Here is a 25,178-nt window from a genome sequence, read left to right as displayed (position 1 = left end):
CAGCGTAACTGTCTCAGATTTTGTTTTTGATTTAACCGTCATTTCTTCATAGACACCTATGAAGATCAAAGTAAGCTGTCTCCCACTCACCACTCTTTTTTGTTAGTGGCTTTTGGAGACGATTATGGGCTTTGAACTATGTCAACATAAAATCAAGCAGTAAAAAATAAATCTACATTTCAAGTATCCTTATTCTGAGCTGCAAATTACCCCCCAAAAAAAAAATCACATACAGATCAGTCTCTTTTTTACTGTATAATTTAGCATCAATTTATTACTGTGTATTGGTTCTTCCAGGAACCTGTTTGGTCCATATTTAAAGAGCTCCTTAAATTCCTTTCGTGACTTTTCTTTCTTCGGTGGAGGTCTCTGGGTAGGAGAGGTGGGCTTAATTATATTTTCTTCAGACTTTATTGAGAAATCCCAAGTTGAGAGAAGCAGGGAGATGAATCGAGTCCATGGTTATGGAGGATGGGTTGAACGGAAACAAAACTGGGAACATGTGCTTGAAGTCTAACAGCAGCTGCGGAGGGTCATTTCGCTCTTGCAAGTGCGTCTATGAGGTGTGGGAGAAGAAAACAAATTTAGTATCAGTTGTTGCCTTTTCTTTGCATTTGTCATGTTTGTCATCATCAACGGCTTGAGAATGTACACAATTTTAGAGATATTGCAAAAAACAGTGAGAACTATTTTGTTCTCTATTGCAGCAGCCTTCCTCTGAGCAAATATTTACAGGAACATCTACACAGACTATAGAAAACACCGCTTCAGAAGAACCTGGCTACATTTTCTACATGACCACGAAGCAAGACACAGGACTTGGAAACAACACGACCCCCTTGCACAGCAAAAGCAGCACTGCAGGATACCAGCACACCACTTTCGATTCAGCCGCTCGGTGATGGAGGCATATTCTAGGAGTAGTTGAACACGTTTCTGTTTCCATTTCCTGCCTCCTCCTTGCGAGCGTTAAAAGAAGTTTGGTTTTCATTTATTTATTTTTCCTTTAGTTGCCAACTTCTGCCTTGTATCTCAGAAGTAACTCCGTTTCACCGATGCTTCGCTGACTCCTGCAACCTTGCTTCTGAGTCGCGTTGCTACTAAAGAGCGTTGCGTTAGCTGAGCTGGGAGCTTAGGTGCTTACTGCTCTTTGTGATTAACGGCCTGGTTATCCCTGCAGCTGTACGTTGCAAGTAAGCGTGTGCACACGCAGAGCGCTAAGTTCAGGACGACATGCAGCAGCATGCCTATTACAAAATGCCCGAGTTAGTACTAATGACATCTGTATTAAGTCATGACTATCCCCTCCACTTTACAGCCCTTTAATTTACCTGTATGTCTCGTATGAAAGCTACTGTCACACGTTCTTCAAACTCATTCACAGGAGTGTAGAGATTAAGTATCTTTACAATCTGTCGAAAACAAAATAGGATTACAGACGGTCATGAGAAGCCAAATTTTTCCAGAATGCAAAGCACCACTAACATTTTGTCTTGATATGGCCATTACAAGTCTCCTATGACGCTACTGAGAAGCAGAAGTAGCGCAAGTATCATCCTGCTGTTCCTTTGCCTGCTGTAAGGTATGGTAAGCATCTGCGGACCTGTCAAAGTCACTTACGGCAACATTTGTAAATTGGGAATAGACTTGAACATCAGATTTATACAGGGACTCCACTCGGTTGGCACATGGTGACACGGGTGACCGCTTCCCACTACTTCTGATGTCGCCTCTACAACGCTTCTCCTCATGCTACCTCAACTCCTGCTCCTCCCCTACCACCCCTCAAGAACACGTTATAGAAGGGGAGATGGAGATACAGGAGAAAGGATCCCCAAGAATCACTGGAGATCAGCTCACACCTCTCGCTTCTCCCTTGCTACGACATTATCAAATTAAGGCCAGGCAATCCAGCAGCAAAGAACATGAGTTTACATCCTCCTGGAGTGGAGTCTCAAAGTTTCAGGTCGGATCCAGCCAGCCTAGGTGGGCAGTTCTCAACCTCCTGCCCCAAATATGAGTCCTTGCTGGGCATCCTGCAGACCTAGCCAGGTTAGACCCTGGCAAAAGACAACAGGTGGGTTTAAAATCCCAAGTGTCTGACTTATACCACCAACTCCTCAGGGCTGGGTTTCATCTGTGAACATTTCTGCTGGAGCTCCAGCGCCACCAGCAGCACCGTAAGAGAGGAGCTGCCGCGATGACCACCTCTGACAGGGGTCAATGCCAAACGTCAGTCCTGAAAAGGACAAGTTGTCCCCACCGTGGGAATGGCACGCTGAGTCTGGGCAGTGAAGAGCTGGCACCGGGAGACCACCCTTTCCCACTCCTTTAATTATCAGCACCCTCTGGTGCAAATCTCTGCCCTGCTCCCTACCTGCTGTGTCGTGAGCGATGTGCACAAGGAGCAGATGGCCTCGGCATCTTCCGAGGTTTTCTTTTTCAGCTGCAGCAGCTGTGCCGCCTGAATCAAGGGCTCCAAAGTTTGTGCCGCTCCACTCTGCTGCAGGTTCTTCCCACGCAGCCATTCCTCCAGCTGGCTTATGTTAAACCTGGGTAAGCAGCCAAGACGAGACGTGAGCCGAGAGATAAGACGTAGCATCTCAAAAATCCTCTACGAGACTCAAGGTATGTTGCAGTGCTGGTAGATGTGGCTTTTTGTGATGCATATTTGTGATACACATGGCAAGAGACAACCGGACCAAAGCTTGATACTCAACAACTCAAAGCAAAATTTATACTCTATGTACCTTAGAAATAGATGAGCCGTGTAACAGCTGAACAGCACAAGGAATGTGCTTTTCCACAGCAGATAAGTTCGAGTTTTAAAAGTCAGTTAAAATTAGGCTTTTAGGCAAGCTTTTAAATGCTAACAAAATCCTGCAAGGTACCCAAGTACCTTTGAAAATACCTACGCAAAAAATGCCTTTGCCTGTGCCCGCTCCCAGGCTCACGGGGAACATGCAAAGGATCCACCATGGGAAGGGGAGAGAGTAGCAAAAGGGAGGTTTAAACCATTTACACGGAGAAGTAAGCCGATAGATTTATGCCAGAGCTGATGAATATTCATGACCCCTTTCTGGCAAGTTTGCACTAGCTGTCCTTTCAAATTTCAATCCTTATTACAACACTATGCTATGACAGCGATGGGGCACGCAGGCCCCTGATCCCAGCCCAGCAGATGTCCGTGCTGCCGCTTGCCTGCAGCTCGCGGGAGGCCAGAGGCACTTCACACAGCAACAGCTTTAAGATCCACCTGCAGAATCGGCGCCTTTGACGCTGCAACACTTGTTAACGTTAAAACCAGCAGACACGGCAGCGGGAGGGAACCACGGAGACTTCTCCATCCCAGTATGTAAATCCATCCTACATCGCCTGGTGTAGTCTTTGGGCTGTGCAGCCTTCCCTGCTCAGGCTGGGTGAGGCAAGGCTGGGGAAAGCCCACCCCAGAGATAATTACCGTAACACGCATTTAATTCACAAGCGGCACAGCAAACTGCATTGCACGGGCATTACTCAATGGGGGTTAGTTTGAACTGCCACTGCATCGGTCTCCTGCTGAATCCAAACAGTGTCTCCCCTCCCTTACACCACTGCATTTTATTTTCCTATTTTCCACCACCTTATAAAATTAACAAAAATGCCTTAAGCAGGTACATCCCCGCCCCAAGCCTGTGTCCCACCTTAGCTGCATGCCCGTGCTCCACGAGCAGACATCCTTCCTCAGCAGGAGGTTGTTCAGGGCGACGGCGTTGATCATGTAGAAGAGCTGCTTGAAGACCTGCTGCACGATCTCTGGGTCCAGACCCTGGTCATACATGATGCTGTAGAATGTGTTCAGCTGGCGAATGATTGCGTCTAAGCTGTAGGAGCTGTCCCCATCAGCCATGCTGGAGGAGCGGTTCCTGTAGCCCATCGGTTTGACACCAGAAAGCCCCTGGATGCTCTCATTTTCCAGCACTGCAGACACTGAAAAAGGGGGAAAAAATCAGCTAAAAAAAGCCCGCATCCACCTATTAGTCACTGGAGGTAAGAAATGCTCCTTCATGGGTGGCCATAAACATGCAGCAGTGTCAAAGTGATGCAACGCGATGGATGCTGGGAGGTCTGAAAAGTAGGACAGATCCATGAATTGCTAGTCTATTCTGAGAATATGAAATAGTTGATGCATATAGAATATCTATAAGATCACGCTTCTTTTCCCACTCGGTGTTACTACACAGAAATCACTTACCATGCTGCAGAAACTGGGAACACCTCTCCTTTGAGCTGTAATCAATTCTCCCTCTATACCCATCACAGAGCCTTAAATTCTGCAGTTAAAGTGATTAATTGGCTCAAAGGATTGGGAGAAATGAAGATAGATTAAAAGAAAGAAAATTCTTACAGCCTGACTAACTGATAGAGGAACAGGACAACTTTCTGCAAGGAGCAGGAGGTACGTGCAGCGATGGTAGGAGGTGGTGCCGTCGGATACAGCCAGAATTTGTGCAGTGACATTTGAAGGGTAAAGGGAAAGTCCCAGATACAGAGGAGCCCAGGCTGGGAGCTCAAGGAAAACACCAGCAGCCAAAAAATATAAAGCACTGAGAACAGCCCCTCAATTAGCTTAGCAAAGAGGACAGCTTTAGCTGAGGAGGTAAGTCTTCTCATACTGACTCACCCTTGCAAAACAAGGTCTTTACTAGTCTCTTGTTCCTCTTCCCAATTCTCCCCTCCCTCATAATGTGCATTTCCACCCACAAAAAGCTTAACCATGAACCTGGTCTGGAGGGCAACGCTGTTCCTACGGACCCACCAGCACCACCTCACCTCTGTCAGTACCTCCCCAACAGAAAGGAAGGAGAGATCTTCTATCACGGGGGGAAAAAAAACCCTCATCCCTATTAGTTTCTATCATGGGGGAAAAGAAAAACCCATCTAGGTCTGCCTCCCTAACTCCAGGTCACTGTTAACACGAGGACCTGCTCCAAACCAAGCCTTTTTTTGCAACATGTGCCTCTCTACCAACCGCGGGCTTTTCCTTTGGGGAGAAGTCATGCTAGCACCGTACAAAGGTCTGAAAAACACTCAGAGTACATAATTACAGAAAAAAAAACCCCAAAACCAAACCCTCCTCAAAGCTGATGTGCTGTGAACTTACCGATCATGGGTTGGAGTATGCCCTCTGCTATCTTAATGAGCTGCTGGTAGATCTGGATGGAGAGGTGGCTCAGCACCTGGCGGTACTCGGTCAGGTCGAAGTTCTTCAGACAGTGCTCGTTCTGCTTAGGCGTGTTTTGTGTCATGAAACCCTGAACAGAAGGAGATCAAAACACCTGGTTTCATTATTCCACCTATTTATAGTCCAGTAAAATCATTGTATTAAAAAAAAAACCAACAAACAACCTTTGAGTACAGTATATCCAGATACGTTACCAAGTATGTTTTTAGTCTATTATAGAAAAGATCAAGACTCATAAATCACTGTTGATTTACTCAGGCATTTGCTCATAAATTACTACTGGAGGGCTGCTTTTTGCAGAACAGCATCACTAAGCAGTAAGTTTTTCATTTTAGCTTTAGCAAGGAGCAACATTTGTATTAACTGCAATATATATATGAACTAGAAAATGACATTTCGGCCCCTGAAAAACTTCTTTTAGCTATTCGTTTATCCCTGTGAGTTGCAATTCTTTATGGGAAACCAAATATTTTGAGATTAAGCTACTAGAAAATGGAAAAAAAAAAGTTATGATAACCACACGCTATATGCTCGGACGGCGTTTTAAACTGATCCGAAGTTCAGAAATCTCTCCAAGTAACTGAATTTATTCCCTGCCTTTTGCTGAAGCAGCAGCTGGCCTCTGATCCTGTAAGTGGACGCTGTAGCCCTGAGTTCTGGGCTCAGACATTAATGCCAGTTTTGCTGGCAGAAGCAAAGGTGCCCTTAATTTTGTAATTAACACAGATGCTTTAATTGCCTGTTCATATGGTCCTACCAATCTGGTGTCAAAATGAGAACTATGTAACTCTTTTTGTTGCGTGCTGACTAGCAAAATGCAAAAATACAACATGTACAATGTGAGTTGACTTCAGAATTTCTCATTTTTCTTGACTAATGAGAACGTGTCATGCTCTTTGCACTGCAAGGTTGCTGTTAGGTTGGGTTTTTTCTTTTAAACTTGCTTTCTTAAAAATAGGCTGGATTTCAAACTAGAGATAACAGTATTTTGGAAACTGCTCAGAATGGTTTTTCCCCTCTGTTTTTTGCACCGAATTATCAACTGAATTAGTAAATAGCTGGTTCATTTAACACAGTAAATCATGGCAAAGAATGTGAAATTTAAGTTTCGGTTGGGTTTTTTTTTCTTACCCTGCTGGTTTTCTAGAGAAGATTTTCTCTAAATGTAATGTTGTTATCCAGGCAGAAGAGGGCAAACAGGAGCATAATTATTAGTATTATCTAAACGATTTTTCCTTTTAATTTAAGTCTTGGAAGTCCAACACTGAGGTTTTACACACCAGTCATTATCTTGCGAATGACCTGAATAGTTAATCTGATTCCATGAAATTTTTCTTATTTATTCTTAAAGCTTGATTGCTCAATATATCTAATGCAAATCAAGACTAAATGAGAAATGACATAATTTGGCTCTGTTGACTATTTTAATACCCAGAACATAAGGCTATAAGGATGGCAGCGTGTAATGTACTAAGAGGACTGTGATGATCTGATTTTGTCGGAAGGGATCGGCTATAATAAAACTTATTTCAACTTATGAAATATTACTGAGGTGGCAAGAAATGAGAGGATTTCCTTCCAAAATCTTACATTATGATTACGCGTATTTGCTCTCTCAAAGTGCGGTTATTTTGAACTAGTTGAACAGGAAAAAAAAAAATCAGTAGAAACATTCAGAATAAAATTGCAAGATTTGGAACAGTTTTCCCCTGTCTAAAAATCTTGGTTAATGAAAAGCCGCGGGACCTACTAAAACCAGGGAAACAACCTTCAAAACAGCCTACCAGAAGGAAACCCCCTGTTCAGACAAATCAAAGTGCATGGTTGGCTACGAAATTCAAAATATTCCGGGTATTAGTCAGATAACGTTGCATGTTATGTTGTAGGGGTCCTGGTTTCAGCTCTCAAATGTCTTGTCTCAGTGCAATGCCCCATGAACCTCTATTAGGAGCTGTCTTCTATCCAAATAAACAAAGGAGGAAAGTCAGAGACGACCCCGTGTCGTAGCCAGAGGGAAGCCACCAGACCCAGGAGACCTGAAGACCCTTCCTGGAGGAATGCCAACATAGTCAAGATCAGCAACGAGTTTCTTACCGCGTCTCCGCTGTACTGCTTTAAACAGTGCAGGAGGCGACACGTATTCGCCAGCCAAAACGATGTCATCTGAAAGTCATCGTTGTGTTTCTGGAGGAGCAAAATTAGAACATGTGAGACCCCTCCTTTGGTGGGGGAAGCTGGCATAGCACGACAAAGTGATTTCGACTTTCCCCACCTAGATCGGGAAGCTCGCTCTCTGCAGATGGGCAGTATTAGCCATTTGTTCCCTGCAAACATTTTTTTTTTTTTAAATCTGTAAATGCAAACAAATTTATTGCTAAGATCATAATTCTCTTCGTTCTTCTAAAAAGGGGAAGCTATAAAGAGCGATTGGGTTTGAAAATCACTAGGAGTGCTGAATATCACAAGCTTTGACATGGTTATAACCATCTTACACCATCTCAATCCCACGACAAGAGAAAACAGACACCTACTTTCAGCACTTTCTTAATGCCGTTGATGGTGGACGTAAGCAAGGAGTGCACTTTCTGGTCATCGTTGATGTAATCCGCGTGTCTGATGCACATGTAGAGGATGTAGGCGGGAAGGCAGGGAACAGTAGCAGACACTGCCTGGGGCTTGAGATCTAGAAGGTTTGTTGTTTGGTTTTGTTTTTGTTTTTTTTTTTAAAAATCCTCTCAAAATTCACCAAGTGCCAGGTGAAACAGGGAATACCAGAGCTGGAGACATACCCAGGCAAACCCCTCTCCCCCCAGCCCAGGGAAAGCTGAGATTTTGGCAACTTGCATCCCTCTCTGCAGCATGGACACACAACCAGAGGTCCAACTGCAGGACAGACGGACCTGCTGGAGCCAGCCAAAGCCAAAAAGCCACGGCACCAGGGCTTGGGAGGGTAGCAGAGTCTGCGCTGAAGTTTGTGACACTATGCCATTACAATTTAGGGATGCACAGATGCGCACAGGTGGCACTAGATCTTCTTTGCCATGTAAAAGCCTACTCAAGCAGCACACAACTAACCTTAGAAAAGCTCCCTGAAGCTTTCAGGAATACCTCCCACAGGTTATAACCCCCTCCTCTGAATTCACGACTCAGTGAATCACTCTTTCCCTCGAGATACTGAATCCTAATAGTAGCTGCGGGAATTTGCAGCCTCTAAAGAAAGAGCGTGTCTGATTAGGGGAACTTCAGTGACCACAGCAATGGGCTAGCACTGCTCTTTTTAGATCCTCGCTAGACTCTGCTGGGGTTAGAGGGTGGTGGTAAATACTAACACTTAGCCAGGGAAGCATGACTTCTCTAACAGCATTGAATAAGGGGATGCTGGCGGCAATTCTGATCAGACCTTCCAGCGTAAGAAAGCTCACAAGTTTATTATCTGTTATTATCCCATAAATCAAACTACCTTTGTTCCATTGCTGTGCAAAATCCCCGGGGTCTATCCCTTGCTATCCCCTCCCCATCTATTACCACATCGTATCGAGCTCAGCAAGTTACCGCCTGCTCTAAAAACTGCAGCCTCCTTTTTGCATTTTCCATTTTTTCCTCGCTCTAAGGAGTTATATCCATGCTGGTCTATCTGCTTAGTGCTGCGCTGCTTTACCTACCAAAACTGCCGTTCATCATAAACGTGCAGCCCCAGGAGGAATTAATTTGAGAAGATCTATGTGTCTATCTCGAGATCTCAAGTTTACAAACTCTCCCAGGCAAGAGAAGAAGGAGCCAGGCACAAGAGCAGAGCAAGCTCCTCACCTGTAATGAGGTTTCGGATGAGGAGTGGCTCATCTTCTTTATAATATTCCAACATGCCCTGAAAATCTTTCTCCTTTCTCTGGACAGCAACTTGCATGTTACGCTCATGCCGCCTCCTCTCCGCCGGTACCGTGGCTTGGGATGCTGTGAAGAGAAAAGAGCATGAGAGGTGGTGTCTGGTGATCGAGAACTGTTCACGTCCTCCATTGGCCTTAGAGCAGACACCAGGTCAAAGCGTTTTATATTAAGTTTCCAATAATGTCATCAACTTCGACAGACTTATAAAAATATAAAGAACCAGGTCTTGAATTACCGGGCAGCAGTAGTTCTGACTCTGAATGAAAGAGAGTGCAAAAGTTAGACCTAAAGAGGAAAAGATTAAGTCATTTTTTATTTTCCAAGGAACCACAGGCTAGACGGGTAGTCACCCTACGGGAAGCTTTTTAGCGTATCATTTTCACAGAGGGGGAAAAAAATAGCCAGGCAATGAAAAAATACCTAAGCGTCACATCTTCTGGCTGGCTGTAAAGCTGAAGAACCGCGGTGGCACACCACTGAGCATCGTGCTTCCATAGAAGTTTGATAAAACAGAAGAGACCAGCGTGCAAGTACTGCAGTAAACAGCAGCCTGCTGCATGCAGATCACACTGACAGAGAGACCAGCTGTGCTAGCCATGGAAACCCTCCAGTTATTCAGCTTAATTTCACTTAATGCCTAGTTTTCAGAAATTAGGTTAGAGAGAACAAGGTTACGTGATTAATCACGGCATCTCCAGAGAACGGGAAGCTCCTTCTATACAACGCAGATGTCACAATTGAAGTGTTTTCTGATAAAGCAGAATGCACATATGTGTTTTAATCCCCCTTGAAATTGCCAGAAGAGAGCAGTTGCCTGCTAGCCACTGGTCTCTCCATATCTCTGCTTGGGTCACAGCATTGACAGCAACGAAAGCAAAAACGTTTCTTAAATACCCTCCGAACCCTGGTACACCACGCGTCAGACCAACACCTCCAGCAAGCACTCGCCCTCCATCACTTCATGGACCCTCTTCCAAGTTTACCACGTTCAGCCACGTTAACAAGCTAAAGCTACAGCAGCGCGGCTGTACTTGCTCAAAAGGCAGCCTAAGCATGACCCAGGAGCTTCATTTGGACTTTCGGTTCCCTGCTGTCACGCCAACGATGAGCTCAGTGCTATTCCAGTGTGCCAGAATGAGCCAAGTCTTACTTTAACAGAAAGAAAAAGAGAAAAGCCTGCAGCTCTCCAAGGCTAGCTAAAGGAGTGAAACCAGAGCGCTGTTCCCCCACCCCAACATCTACCAACAGCCAAGTCACCTTCAAAATCTTGGACCTTCTTCATGTAAATCTTCAGCTGCTTCTTCAGCTTCTTTTCATTCTTTTCCAACTTCTCTAGCAATTCTTTAAGATCCTGAAAAACAGAAGATGCATTGAGTTAAAAAAAAAAAAAATTAAACCCAAGAACAACTCATCTGGGGTGAGTTTGAGGCTGGAGTCACTCGTCAACCTGGTCTACGTACCACTACTGCACGGTGTGAGCACCTTGGTACAAGAGCAGCTGTGTTATTTCTGGATTGCTCAGAGAGACCCTTATCTACACCGCAAAGACTGTGGATGCTGCGCGCCTGCTTTTTCTAGAAGTAGCCTGCAGCAGGCAAAACTCACAACACACCACCCAAAGCATTTTTACTCCTGGCTGTTAATCACATTTAAACAGTTCCAACACTGCTTAGATACGAGGAGCTGTTGAGAAAGGCAAGGAGCCCTCACCTGAACTTAGGAGGGGCCAGCGTTCACTCCAGACCTCGCAACACAGATACAGGAGGTGAGAAGGGGAAAATTTACAATCAGCCAGGCCAGCTTTTCAGAGCGGCAACTGCCCCCCACACTCCCAATAAATGCAGGTAAAAAGAAAGGACTGTGTTATCTTTGTGTGTAATTACAGAGTATAGGGGTCCCCAGCGACTTCAGCGATCTCATTTGGCAGGCAGTGCCACTAGGTAGGCAGGCTTAAAAAAAAAAAAAAAAAAATTAAAAAATAAAGTACCTAGGGAGTCACAAGAGTCGTACAGCCACTGAACGACAGTTCAAGGCCAAGTACCAGTGCTCCCAAATGCACTAGTGGGAGATGCTGAAGGATCTTGCAGAGAGTTTAGAAGGGGCGGAAGAGACGCCCCAGTGCCTTCTCCTCTCCTTCAACACTTCCCATCTCCTTTCTCTCAACCTGTTTTGTTTTGGTTTTTTTTTTCCCCCCTCTTCCTTAGGCTGTGTTTTCAGTACGGCCTCTTACCAGATTTTCATTGGTGAGACGTGTAATTTCTTGCTGAAGTCCAAACTCCACCTGGGCCTCCGGAGACAGTTGCAGGGTCTGCAAGAAAGCCTGCTGCTGTTTCTCCATCTCTTCTTTCATTGCATCCACCTGGTTTTTCAGAGCTTCTACCTCCTCCTCATGCTCTCTTCTCTGATCTTGGAGCTGTGCTTCCAGTAACCTGAGAAAAGGACCCCACCGATCAGCCTGGGGATCTTGGCATCGTGGCAGTAACCACTGTTTGAGTTTAGATCCTTCAAAGTCAGCCAACTTGGGAGATGTTCCCGGTCAACCTCTCTATAAAACTGACACACACAAAGGGCTGCTACAGCTATTATTGCCACATTAGTCTGTCATTTGTTATACTGCAGGTTAAATACTTTTGATATTAGAGACATGAGAACAAAAGTTTGGGTTGTTTTTTTTTTAAATAAAAGGGAAGAGGGAAAAAAATAAAAATCCAAGAGCTCTCTTGTTTCTGCAGCTGTATCACAAATTTGGGTTCCTTCACTCTTCCCATTAGCAAAAAGCAAATGCACGGCAAGAAAGCGGTGCAAGATCAACACCTGCGGGTTTTTCAAACGCTCAGCCTGAAGGGCATTTGTTCTTCTGCTCACCCCTTTTCAAACATCAGATCTTACTCTTGAAAACCAAACTGTATGTCTTGCAAATGGCTCCGTTCAGTCGGACCGCCACAGGCTTCGCTTGCTATTGCTGGGAGTTTCAAGAAAGGCAGAAGCTGAAACCCTTCGCTCCTGGTTGTTTGTAGAGCTGCTATTTACCTTTGCTTAAAAAGAAGAATATTCATTTATATCTCCATTTTCTTTCATAAACTACCTGCAGAAAACTACGCACAAGGCAATTTTCTGTCATCTTGATCAGTTCCTGCTTTCACCATTGCTGCTGACTTCACCAGGACTCTTCAGCGGGGGGAGAGACTCGTTTCCTTGTACTCCACGACATACAAATACTAACGCCATGATACACAGCCAACAGAAGTCACCAAAACCAGCCCTTCTCCCACTTTTAGGTGGGTACCCAACTTTTTCCTGCCACCCTCTCCTACCCCGCTTTCCCCCTACACCAGATCTCCTTCCAGCCCTGCCCTGAGCCTGTGCACAAGGACAACTTCAGGGAGGGAAATGCTGAGCTAAAGGGCTAGTAAGGCATTTAGTTAATGCATTATCCAGCCATTTGCTAAACCAGAACGCCTTCGTTAATCCAGTGGAAGAGTGAGTCACCACTGAGATGTTAACTGCCCTCCTGTACGCACCCTTGCTGATGGGGATGCTGACAAACCTGGCAAGTGACACAATAATTGATTTTTAAGGGCATTGCCTACCCTCTGCTAAATGGAAATCTCCTCGTTAGTCCTTGAGTTAGTCCCTTCCTTTCAAGAAGACCGAAATAAGTGACTCCAGAAGGTACGAGGACTCTGAGGAAGGGGCATCAAGCCAGAAACCACAAAGTATTAGTCCCAGACTACACAGGGTGATGGTGGCAAAGAAGAGGAACAACCCATGGGGATAACCAAGCCCGTGCCCTTGCTGTAGCTCATGGATGTGCTCTCCTGGGCAGAGCTATGGACAGCCACACACCTGGCTCAGGGGCTTTGGCTCCCCTGGCATCGGATGCAAACGGCAGTCCTCAAAGTTGAGGAAGACTCTGGTGTCGATAGCTTAGCATTTGCCCAGGACATGCACAGACAAGGAGCTGTGCCAGTGGGGAAAAAGCTACAACTCATTCGGGTCCACTGGGAAATTAATGGAGATTGACATCTGTGAATGGTTTCCCTGCAGGAACAATTAAGCATGGGGGTTTTTTTTGTTGTTGTTGGGGCTTTTTTTTTGTAAGGATTGTATAAAAGAACATATGCTTTCTATGGAAGATTTCTGGATGAAAAGCATTAATTATTCTCCAGTGTGGGGTTTTTTTTGTTGTTGTTTTTAGAAGATCTAAACAACCCAATCTCTACTCCCATTTTCCAGCAAAAGATAGAAAAGGATATTTTCCAACTATAGAAACACGGGCAATAACGCACGCAGCCTTGTAATCATGTTGTCAGGAGTTATGTTCTTAATAGGCTTGGAAAATACAGGCCCACCATGAAATAAGTATTAAGTACTTAATTTTCATTTTATTTCTTCACGTGGGTTCGGATTAACCGTGAGCCGCCCTCAGAAAAACATGATCCTTCTACGAACTTGGGTTCCTACATTGCTTTGAAAAACAAATGAATCATCCCCGGTATTTTTCCTGTTACTGTCTGGTTTTACTCTGATCTCTCTAGATGTGACTGCTGTAGACTACTTTATAACAAAAGGTTGTTTTAACTTTTCCTCTCTATAGTGTCCTTAATCAGCTCATTCCACATCTTTTATAAAAATCATATGTATTGGAGCCTCATAACCACCCTGCAAGGAGAGCACAGGCTGATTAACATTTAATTATCAGCTCTTCCAAGCACCAGGTTGAACCAGAAGACTCCAGGAGTCCTTCTGCCTTGCTTTAATCTCCATTTGTGTTTCTAAATGTTCATTAGCTTGGAGATGAGAGGTCGTTACAGAATCACCGGCATCCCCAGGAGATACGGAGGTTACAGGTACTCCCCTGATGTGTCCCGCTGGGATATTTGCCCACCAGACCAGGACATGGGGAGAGCTGTGGAAGGATGGCACTGTGTCCACCACGCACCTTCCTCCTTATACCTATAGGCAACGCATGGATGGGAGCGCACAGTCTCCGGGAGCATGCAAAGCAGACGGCATTGCAGTACAAGCACAGGGACTCCACTGCTGACATGTCAAGGGTCGGGAGAAAATGCTTTAGGGAGGTGCTATATCTTAGTGCAATTTGGAGAAAACCCATCTAAAATGTTGGGGTTTTGGTTTTTTTTTGGTTTTTTTTTTTTGCTTCCTGGAGATTACAGCTTCCCAACGCCTTTATCACACAATTTCCCATTAACGTAACATAATTCTTACTGAATCACAGCTCAGGCATTAGTGACAACAGCCGCCATCAGCAATGCCCAATTAAAATCGCAACGGCTCCTCTGAAAATTAGAGGAGGGTCTCAATTCCTTCAGTTTGGACATCCTACCTCCGGCTCCTCCCAGAGAGGACCACAGGTCCCATAGAAGACAACAGGACAACAGCAGAGGAAGAGAAAGAAACAAAACGGCAAGCAAAAGGGAGAGAGGGGAGAAGCAGCAGTGGGGAAAACAGAAAGCGTTTGACCTGGCAACTTGCTTTAAACCTTGATAAGCCAAGCCGAGCTCTCCATCTTCATTGAGATACCCCCAGTCCTCAGTCTTGCTAGAAACAAAGGACAGAAAAAGGAAACAAGAGGACAGAGAAAGACAAAAGGTCAATTGCAATAGAAGGGGAAAAGGTGCAGAACCCTTATTAATTTAATTTTATTTTATTTTTTAAAGCACACTTTCATTACATTGTATTTCCTTTTCCACCATGGTGAAGGAGAACCATGCCCTGGTCATGCCCCGTGCAACACCCCTGGCTAGTGGAGCTTCTCCTCCCTCCCCAGCTGCGAAACGCATCCTCATGAAGCCCTTTCCTCCCCGACCCACCACAGCCAACACAGGAACCCAAAAATCATTCAGGTCAGAAGGGATCGTCGCAGATCACCCAGTCCAACCTCCTGGCAGGTTATCGTCATTCCTGAGATGTTACTGTTTTTACCAAAAAGCCCAACTCCTGGAGGTCGGAGCCTGAGTTTTTGTTTCTGTATGGCTAAACTGTTTCCCATACGGTTGCAAGGAAAAGCTGGCAAGCCCACGCCACACCCGCTAGCTCAAATCCTCCTTAAAACCTTATGCTTAAAAACCAGGGAAGAGAAACAAGGACCATGAGGGATAAATGGGAGAGCAGAAGTCGGCACGAGGGGTAAGGAAGAGCTGTCCAAACACGGGGTAAAACAAAAAGCACAGAGTAATCCTTAGCAGCTCCCAACGGGCTTCCTTGCTTCCCCCCCAAAAAAAATTAACTCTTTTTGAGCTGGAACAGCCCGCATGCACTTCCAACCCACAGTGGAAACACAACCCGACCCCACTATTGCATACTGATAGCTTGAAACAGCTCACTCCTCTTCCAGACCTTCTGCCCTCTGGCACATCTCACTAAGACGACATTTTTAAGACAAGTTTCTCCATTTCCTTCCTTCTGCAGCAACTTCCACTGGTCTAAAATAAATTCTCTTCCTTCTACTTCAGCCGAGGGTCTCCTCAATCATCAAGTCAAACACATCAGCCTTTCCTCAGAGCAACCTTCGGTCCAAACACCCCTTAGATGTTTGTTTCCTTACATCCATATGAGATCAAGTCTCCTCTGTATCCATCCAGGCAGAAAAATGCCCAGAAAAGCCTCATCTCACTTTAACGCTAAAAGTTTCCTTTTAACAGGTTTTGGTTGGTTTTGTTTTTTTTTTTTTTTAAGTTATAAAAGGCAGGAAACTAATTTATCTTTTTTAATGAGGTGTTGAACACATTACAAATGAGTGATGTAAGCTGGTCAACCTGACCAGGAACATTTGCTACAGCAAGATTTTACTTGGCTTCAACGTGAGTCAGAAAACAGGTTTTCTTTTTGGAAATAATAATAATAAAATAAAATAAAAATAAAATAATAAATAATAATAAAAATGAATAATAATAAAGAAAGAAACAACAACAACAAAAAAATCACCTAATATATCATTAAACTTTCAGAGAAAAAAAGAACCAAGCCAATATGCAACTCCTGTTTTGAAAAGAGGTGTAGCAGATGCCATTCCCTGGCAAGGAAAGCTCTGCATGTTTAAGTGGAAAAGCACAAGCTTTCTGTAGCAAATTTTCACGCGAGGAAAGCAGCGCGGACTGTGCCCTTGCAGCACTACCACGAAAGGACTCAAGAGGTGTCTCACCGCTGCAGACAGCTTGGACATCCCTTCCATCCTGGCGTACGAGCATGGCATTTCTCAAAAGTAGCAAACATTTCTGGCATTAACGTTTGGAAAATTCATCTGTTAAAGCTGTATATATGAGTTTAGATTAAAACCTTGTTTTTACACATATATAGCAGGCTTCCAAAAGGGTCTGTAGGGTGGTAGATACAGGGAGGTTTATCGGTCTGATTTGGGTCAATTTGTTAGTAAGGTCTTTTTTTCTTTCATTCAGATAATCTTAACAGAACACGTACTTAGGCACTGAAATCCAAGAAAAAAAAAACCAAACAAGAAGGATCCTCACTATTTATTACACATCAGTAACCTGGGAAATCTCGCACGATGAGCAGCATTTTTAAGAGATGCATTTGCCTGGATAACGTCCTTTGAAAAATAGCTTTCCTTCCTTTTTTCATCATATGCATTGTGGTAAACGAGGAAAGCAGCTCAAGGGGGTGCCGTCATACTAAGATAAAACTGCCCTGGGAAATAAGCATTCAGCCCATGTTCATCAGCACGGCACTGACTCAGAAATCACTGAGCCTCCTTTCTCCCAGAAGTTCACATTGACCAAGACATTAAAAGTCAATAGGGGTCCTTTCTAGCTAATTAGATTAATTAGTATGTGCCAAAATAATTTCCTAAAATGCAGGGTAAAGCCTTCTCTCAAGCAAGCCTGAAATGAGTTGAAAGGACATGATTCACAAAACCTCATTTCTCCTTTATCCTTATCTTTGAGGCACGGGTCTAGGGGAGCAGCTGGCGACCTGCAGCTGGCAAACTGCCTTCATGAAAGGGAGAGAAACTCCTGCCCAAACACCTCCCTCCCCGCCTCCAAGTAGCTTAAAGGAGGTGCACGTGTACCAAACCCCAGAGATGTTAATTTTAGCATCTTCAGATAATTATCATCTCGTAATAAAGAAGAGGCATTTCATTTTCAAAGACAGATATGCCTTTTTTTTTTTTTAATTAAATGGAAAACTAATGCACATCACAGATTAGATATATGACAGAGTGGGAAGCAGTGATAAGAAGAGACACATTGGAGAGTGGTAAGCAGAGATATGAACGCTTTCCATGTGATGGCCTTTTCCAGCCGCAACAGCATCCTCCACATGAAACCAGCGTCAGCCCTTCACTTTGCACTGCAGCTGCAGGTGGGACTTACCCAGCAGAAAAAAAACCACCAACAACAACAAAAAAAGCCACGTACTCTACAGAAATCACTTGGAAGTTATCACAGAAGTTAATTTCAAAGACTAAGCCCGATCTGCTTTGAGCTGCCAGGTTATTAATCTCTAACATCATCACCCGGTCTTTTGTTGGCTCTACGCTTCTACCAAGATCAAACAGGCTTGAAAGAAAGATCCCAAGAACTGAAGCAGGGAACACAGAGCCCACTTAGCTTTACATTCAGTTATTGAAGCAGAAAATTAGCTGGAAACTAACTTGATGCTTTTCCCTTTAGCAAAGTCAGCAAGAGAAGGGGAAAAAAAAAAAAAAAAAGCTGAGTTCACTGCATTTATAAGGGGCTGCTTTTAATTCAAACTTCCCCTTGACCTGGCATCAAAGGGCTTTCCCTCGAGAGCAGCGTGGAGAAAGAGAATCGCTATGTGGGCAGGGTTAGCAGCACCTGGAAGATTTTCCTGTTTTCCTCCTGCTGTATTTAAAAGTCCTGGATCACACAGACATAGAGCGAATAAAATGTCTGCCTCCCACCAAAATAAAGCCATGCTCCATCCTCAGCCTAAATAGCTAAGACATGATGACTTCAAGCTAATAGTGATCCAAGGGTGGACCACGGCTTTACCACATCGGTCAGACTGGACCGATGGAAGAGCATCCGCCTCGGTTAGAAACAGCCAACAGAATGAGAGGTATCAGGGTAAAGAGAAATGGGAGTCCCTCCCTGCGGCGCAGGTGGGAGAAAAAGTGGCTCTTGCTTATTAATCCCACTTCAGAATTGCAATCCCACCGGAAAAGCTTTCCATTAAAATATTTATTGATCAAAATTAGAAAGGGAAAGCAGTTTTATTTCTCATGCTGACTCACTTGGGTATAGAGCTGCTGAAGTATGAATGCAAATTTGAGCTGGGGAGAGGGAATGTTAATTTATATCTACAAATACAATAATTCATGCTCCCCGAGCGTTTGTTTTCATCTGTTTTATTGCCATCGACTCCAGCCTACAGTTTATAAACCAACCCAATATACGAACAAATGCATAGGGAACCATGTAGTGGGGAAGCTGGTGGTGATTAACGAGCCATTGGATAAATCACCGCAGAAAATCAGGGTGATAGTACGTAGAGCTGCTGCTACTGTAGTACAAGAGCCAAGCTCCAGCCAAGCTTCATATGAGAGGTCGCCAAGAGAGGAAACCGAGCCTGGAGACTGCAGATTTCCCCTCCCAAATCTCAAGAGGCCAAAAACCACCAAGGCCTGATCGCACGAACTTCTTAAATTGCAACTTAACTTCTTCAATGTGCAATGGCAAGGAAAGAGATTTGTATTCTCGTAGAAAATTAGATCATTGCAGCATTTTTGATGATTTTTGTGTGTGATTCCATCCTCACTGCAGAAGTTATTAAGTCTGGAAACCACAACGGCTGAAGGAGGACTGGAGTCTCCCGACAGGCTGAGTGAAAGTGGACAACGCGCACTCCAGGATGGCCAGATATCGATTACTATTGGGGACCCATGATACAACCTGGTCAGACGCGTGCCCTATGAAAGCACCAACTCTTGTTTTGACTCCAATTCCTTCACCAACACCTGAACACAAACTACCCATCCCTACACACGCACACGGGAAAACGCAGGTTAGGGAGTAATTAACTCTGTGCCTGACAATGGGATTTTGCATCCCATACTAGCGTCCACAACTCCAGGAGAAAGTTGGAAGGAAGTAAGAGAAAATCCACATAATTCATTAAGTGACCAAAAAAACACACCTTGCAGTAGGCAGCACACTGAGCTCCACTGATTTATTGACAAAAAGGTGATGTTTAAATCAATCTCATCACCTCTACTGCAGGAGGGGCAGAAATTTCATCAGCAAGTTCACTTCAGGAAAGCAAATATTCAATGGCAACAAATTGAAAACCAAACGCTGGTCCTGATCCAGCCAGATGCGATGCCCAGGGGAGAAACCAGTATCATGAGAGTCCTGGACCCCAACAATCCCCACTCCTCCAGGTCCCTGGGCCGAAGTGAAAGCTGGCAGCACTAGTGTGGGCAGAGCCTCAGTCTAGCCATCAGGGTTTGAAGCTATGTTTAAATGCAATGCATGTGGAACCCAGCCCTTCCAGCAAGCCCATCTTTGTACTCACACAGGGTAACTGGAGAGATCTCCACAGGTTCTCCTAGGGCTTTTCCAATAAGTAAAATAGACGCAAAGTCAGAAAATCCAGCCCATACTATGGCAGGAATTTGGGAAGCATACAGCACAGTCATGATGACCAAAGCTGACCGCACAACTATATATACATTGAATTTATGCACATCAATCCAGGCACATGGATTTCCCTTTGCACCTTTTTGGCCATCCAGTTCTGAAAGCGTTAAGCAACTCTTCACAATTTTTCATACTGCATTCAAAGACGGTGTGGGTTTGCTCATATTCATACAGGTATGAATAAAATCCTAATTAAGTCACGGTCTTTCTCAGCCTGGACTGCTAACAACCTTCTGCAACCAGTTTACAAAGTGCCAAAGTATGCTATCTTATTAAAAGCCATTAATCCACAATGGTTAGGTCTTCTGACTACCTTGCTGAATACAAATTATTTAGGAAAAAAGCCTCAAACATCTCCATTTGTCAAGAGAAAAAGATGAACGTTCAATTTCCTTGCAATAAAATAAATATTTACTTTACATATTATCTTGCTGTTTAATCCATGCAATTTTGTCTCCTTGCAAGATACTCCTTTTTTATTTGATGTCCTCCTGGATAGCTGCAAGGACTGATTTAATGCCTCGCAATATAAGCCCATTGTTACTATAAGGACAGACGCGTTCACGATATTAACCCTTGCTATGGGAAACCTGTAATCAAACGAATGTTCCTGACTCTCAGTTTAGATGCAAGAAAACCAATAATGTGGGTGTTGCCAGAGAACACAGCGTGTGTTTGTTAGCTCAGTTCACCATCACGGGCTTTTGCCTCTGGGAAAACGAGAGGGGAACGGTGCCGTCTTCCCAGCATAGCACGAGGACTTACTTGAAATAAGTAACTCTCAAATATATCCCAAATCCTAGTCTTGCTACTGTTTATGTACTGGAAGCAAAGTAAAAATCCAGTTTTGCTCACTTCTCCACGTTGGCTTTTCTACCTGCCCAGTATCTCCCCTCCCTTGGGGACACACTGCCCCAAAGATGAGGGCTCCTCACCCATTACAAGACCTGCACCTTTGGTCCCATCTTTATGGTCCATCCTTGACCCAAGGTCCAGAACACAATCCAGAAGCTGGTAACTCTCTAAACCATGTTGTTAATTTTGGTCTGGATCCCATCTTTCACATTTCGGTCAGCCCCTCCTGCTGCTGGAAAAATTTGGGCCACACTTACCGGTTCGTCTCACACATCCCCTGATAGGCTTCAATCGCGTCCTCCTGATCAATGTGCTTGTCACTGTTCGGCCAGCTGGCGTTGGTGGTGATGCTTTCCTAAATTCAACCATGCAAAACACAGCAGCATGACATCCTGCACATCTCCTCCTGTCTTTCAAAGTTCCCAATACCAAACAACTCCCAACCATCCTTAACAGAGCTTCCTCGGGGCATCCATCAGACTAGAGAGTTTCTATGAATTCATACGCGTGCAAACAGACAGCAGCAGAGATTAGGAGACAGAAAGAGGATGCATGAACCTGGGAGGGAGATAAGGGGGGTGTGTGGTCTGAAATACAAAACGTACCCCAAACCTCGAGGAATGATAAGGCAGTGAATTAAAAAGCCCAAGTGAGAGTTTTCAGAAAACATACTCTTCCATCAGAACAGGGTCTAAACAAAAAGCCCTCAAACAACTGTGACGGGACAGGCTCTCTTCTTGCCTACGCACCAGTAGAAACACATTACAGCTGCACCAGCATCAAGTGAGCAGAAGCTGGTCCAGAAGCTCTTTTCCCCCACCCCGTTTCCTCGCAGAATAAGCCAGTTGTCACAAAACACCCCCGGGAACCATCTCAGACCACCACACCTTGGTGCAGGGCTGGAGAAGTTGTTCCTTGGTGTGGGCTGGCTAGACCTCATCAGGTCTGGGGTCAAGCACCTTACAGCAGTACAGACCACCACGGGACATATAGTCCTGGGCTGTCTGAAACGGTGTCATGGACTATATCTTAGCCAGAGGCAGAACCTCCTATAACCCTGCAGAACCTCCTATAACCTCCCCGCTCCATTCTGCCACCCAGAGGTGTACCAAAGCAAAAATGGCATCGCTCAAGCAGGCAGTGGATTTTCAGGAACAGAACGGGAAAAGGGAAAGAAAATCCATTACCGTCTCAATTACCATGTTTTTGCCTGTCTCTTTTTGCTGGGCTGCCTTCATAATCTGCGTCCTCAGAATGAGCACCTCTTCCTTCCGCACTTCCAACTCCTCGTTGGCCGATTTCAGCTGATTCAGTAAGAGGTTATAACTGTCCTGAATATCGTTGGACGAGTTGTTCTGGGTTGCTCGGTCTGCGATAGCCTTCCTCAGCTCATTAAGTTCATTTTTCAGCTTCTTGTTCTCCGACTCTAGCTCTTGCCTCTGGAAAATACCAAGCCATTAACCAGTTTAGATAAACTGTCTTGCAGTGCCTCACCCTTTTCTGAGACACCTCTAAGGTAACTTAATTACCGATGATCGCGGCCAAACGATCAATTCATGCCAGGATCTGGATGTTGCTGCCCGTCCAGCCATGTGTGGCTTAGAAAAGATTTTTGTTGTAATCAGTAGCCTGTTACCATTTAATAACAACACTACAGGGTGACACGGGAGATTTTTTTTATTTGTTGACACTATTTTTAGACACAAGAGCAAGCCTTTAGAGAAGCCAAACACATTTGTTTCTTCTCCACCCCTTTTCCTTCTCAATCAAGAAATCACCACAAACCCCACAATGTTTAGCTCATTTTTCATATTCATTAGATGATGATCATTGGAAGATGCCAATTTACATGACCCCTTCATCATGGCAGACATCCCGTTAGGTGAGCTACGGCTGCGTGAATTCCCACTACAGCTTCTTTTCTCATACATTTTGCAGTTCCCCTACTGCGGTGCAACGTTTGCAGTTGGAGGATTTTCTTGCCCTGACATCTCGTCAGCTGCTGGCATTTGACAGGCAGGGGCAATACTGTACAGGTTTGATGCCAACTGCTTCTCCTGAATAACGATGCATGAGCATCAATCACCGTCTTTGCCGAGACAACTGAAGGGCTTATTTGCTTTTGCATGACAGTAGAAGACAGAAGAATAAAACTCCGGCAGCTAAGACAGCCTTTATTTCAGTTATTTCACCGCGAAGCTTTGTTTGCAGGTGGTAACACCACATCTGGCAGCTCTTTGCCAGCACCCAAAACCCACCTGGAGCATCCCAGCTGGGTCAAGAGCAGCTTTGCTCCTGCGGATGGTGCAGTCCTCGCTATAGGTCACAGATGGGGAGGGAGCCAGACTCCTGGGGTCCTGCTCACAGCCCGAATCCCAGCAACCCGCCTTCTCTTTGCACCGGATCCTCCATCACCAGTTGCTGCATGGTGGCACCCAGGACCGCTCCCCTCCTGTCCCCATGCACCCAGGCCTCTCGGACAACGCCAAAACCCAACAGGATCCGCACCCAACTACCGCGTGGCAAAAACCGAGACATCTGCAAGTGAGCTGACAAAGCCTGGTGTCTGACTGATGTGGGGTCAGCTCTTTCCTAGGGACCGACCCCCAACCATGTAGATTCTCTAGCGTCTACAATAGCACAAGCTCTTGACCCACTGAGATCCAGGTGCTTCTCTCCCCCCACTGCCCTTTGACCCTTCCCACAGCTTTCTTGCACGATTCCTCTTATCTATGGGATATCTGCTTCATTATCAGCTTCGGCTGAGGCGAGCTAATGAATCCGAAAATGCCTGGACGGATGAGGGCAATTTATACAGTTTATACAGCGTGTAGCTAGCACAGCTGTGTAAACCTCGTTTCTATAGGGGCGTTATAATTATAAATCCTTACAAATTATAAAAAGCACGCATTATCACAGCAGAGGTGTGAACAGAATAGTTGATCTGGCATCTAGACATACTCCTAGCTGAACAAACACCATCAGTAACGGAGCATAGTCAGGTACTTTAAACCATCTGTCATTAAAAAAAAAAAGAGGGTAAGAAATGCATTTGGATCCAGCAATTCCTCCACATCCACATTAGCCACAGCTCAGCAGAGGGAGCGTATGAGCCACTGGCTTTTCCATAACTGTTTGTTAAAACAAGAGTTTGAAAAGCACGCGTGTGGTGGGGAATCTGTACCAAACTGGGTTTAACTCTTCTTGCCGCGTGGCTAAAGCATCGACTCGCTCTCCACTCTTTTCTGATCATGCTCAGAGGCAGAAGGGTAAAAAGAAAGTGATTAATTGCTTTTCTACGCAAATGGCTGTTCTGTGATTTTTGTTATTTGCTGGATAAGACCCCCTCCTTTCCTTCCTCCTCCTCCTCTTTTTTTTTTTTTAAAAAAAACGGGTCACAGCCACACTAGTAACTCCAGGGACTGGTTGTACCAAGCTGTGCTCTGGTTAGAAACGAAGCCAGGAAGGATCAGGAAAGAACGTGATAACCAACAACGCTGCTCCAAGAGCCCGTGCCCTGGACTCCTTTCAGAGTTTACAATTAAATTAATTCCCTACTCCCTTCTTGGTAGATTTCAGGCATGGAGCCATGTTAAAATATCTATAGACATGGGTGAGACACCTATCATCCCCGGCCCGTACACCCTTTTTCCACCAGCACCAGTGATGGCAGAACAGAAGCTAAAATAAAATGCTCTGAATGTGGAAAGAGAGATTTCTACTTGCGCTGTGAGAAATGCCCTTTCTTCTGCATAGTCCAACAGTGCTAATTTATTTGACAAGTTCTACAGTCAGAACATCCCGGACTTGAACTCACACTTGTCCCACGTGTACAGCACTATGGAGGTGTGAAAGGGGTACCCAAGCACTAACGGTGACGGAAATAGCCTTGCTCTTTAGGAAGGGGCTTATATAGCAGTGCTGGGTGGAGTATGAGCCTGTGTAAATCAGAGGTTAGCATTGCCATGCCGGGATTTTGCGCTTTCTTCTATTTCTGGTACTCGAGAGGAAAAGAAAATAAAATCCTCTAGAAGCTCATTTTGTGATGAGCTTCCAAGTCTAAGGAATGAAACCAACGTGCCAGCTATGTGAAGAGCAAGAAATCCAATTATGCATTGTGCTCCTGCTAGGAACACAAAGTCAGGGCAAGGACTCCTTGGTGCTTTCATTCCCGCTCCCACTTTCCCAGCGTGAAAAAACAAGCCGGAAAATACATTTTTCACTGGGGAACTTTTTGTCATACAGGCGTGACTCAGGGACATATCTCCCACCAGGGAGATGTTACACATCCCTCCAGCCCTGCATCACGGCTAACCAAACACCTTGCTGGGCATATTTTGGGACAGCATCTACTGAAAACTCTATTTATCCGTTACAAAGGACACATAATTTATGCCTGCTGTAAACAGATCAGTGTTAGCTCAGGTTTCTCACATTTCTTTGCAGCATTACAAAAAGAAACAGCCAACCCTTATCCAAATGAGCCTCTCGAAGAAAGGACTGTGCCTCACTCGCTGCCCTCCATCAAAATCTGCACCAAGAACAGGCTCCCCACCAAAAGCTAATCCCAA

At 44.8% G+C, this 25,178-nt stretch overlaps 1 protein-coding gene across 1 annotated transcript in view; it reads right to left on the bottom strand.

The window, feature by feature from the left end:
• Positions 1-256: 256 nt before the first annotated feature.
• The window catches only part of LOC143172270 (unconventional myosin-Vb-like), a 154,410-nt gene continuing 129,488 nt past the window's right edge, over positions 257-25,178 (bottom strand). Inside the window, exons 28-40 of the mRNA XM_076361491.1 lie at positions 21,807-22,046; positions 20,865-20,962; positions 14,594-14,671; positions 11,340-11,538; positions 10,367-10,460; positions 9,032-9,175; positions 7,756-7,907; positions 7,319-7,408; positions 5,144-5,294; positions 3,684-3,969; positions 2,378-2,552; positions 1,332-1,412; positions 257-556 (exon numbers count right to left, since the gene is read on the bottom strand). Coding sequence (XP_076217606.1) covers positions 404-556; positions 1,332-1,412; positions 2,378-2,552; positions 3,684-3,969; positions 5,144-5,294; positions 7,319-7,408; positions 7,756-7,907; positions 9,032-9,175; positions 10,367-10,460; positions 11,340-11,538; positions 14,594-14,671; positions 20,865-20,962; positions 21,807-22,046 — 1,941 coding nt within the window. The 3' untranslated portion in view covers positions 257-403. The remainder of the gene's footprint in view (positions 557-1,331; positions 1,413-2,377; positions 2,553-3,683; positions 3,970-5,143; positions 5,295-7,318; positions 7,409-7,755; positions 7,908-9,031; positions 9,176-10,366; positions 10,461-11,339; positions 11,539-14,593; positions 14,672-20,864; positions 20,963-21,806; positions 22,047-25,178) is intronic.

The sequence above is a fragment of the Aptenodytes patagonicus genome, chromosome W (genome assembly GCF_965638725.1).
Source record: "Aptenodytes patagonicus chromosome W, bAptPat1.pri.cur, whole genome shotgun sequence".
Lineage (NCBI taxonomy): Eukaryota > Metazoa > Chordata > Aves > Sphenisciformes > Spheniscidae > Aptenodytes > Aptenodytes patagonicus.
This window is presented reverse-complemented; position numbering and strand designations above follow the sequence as displayed.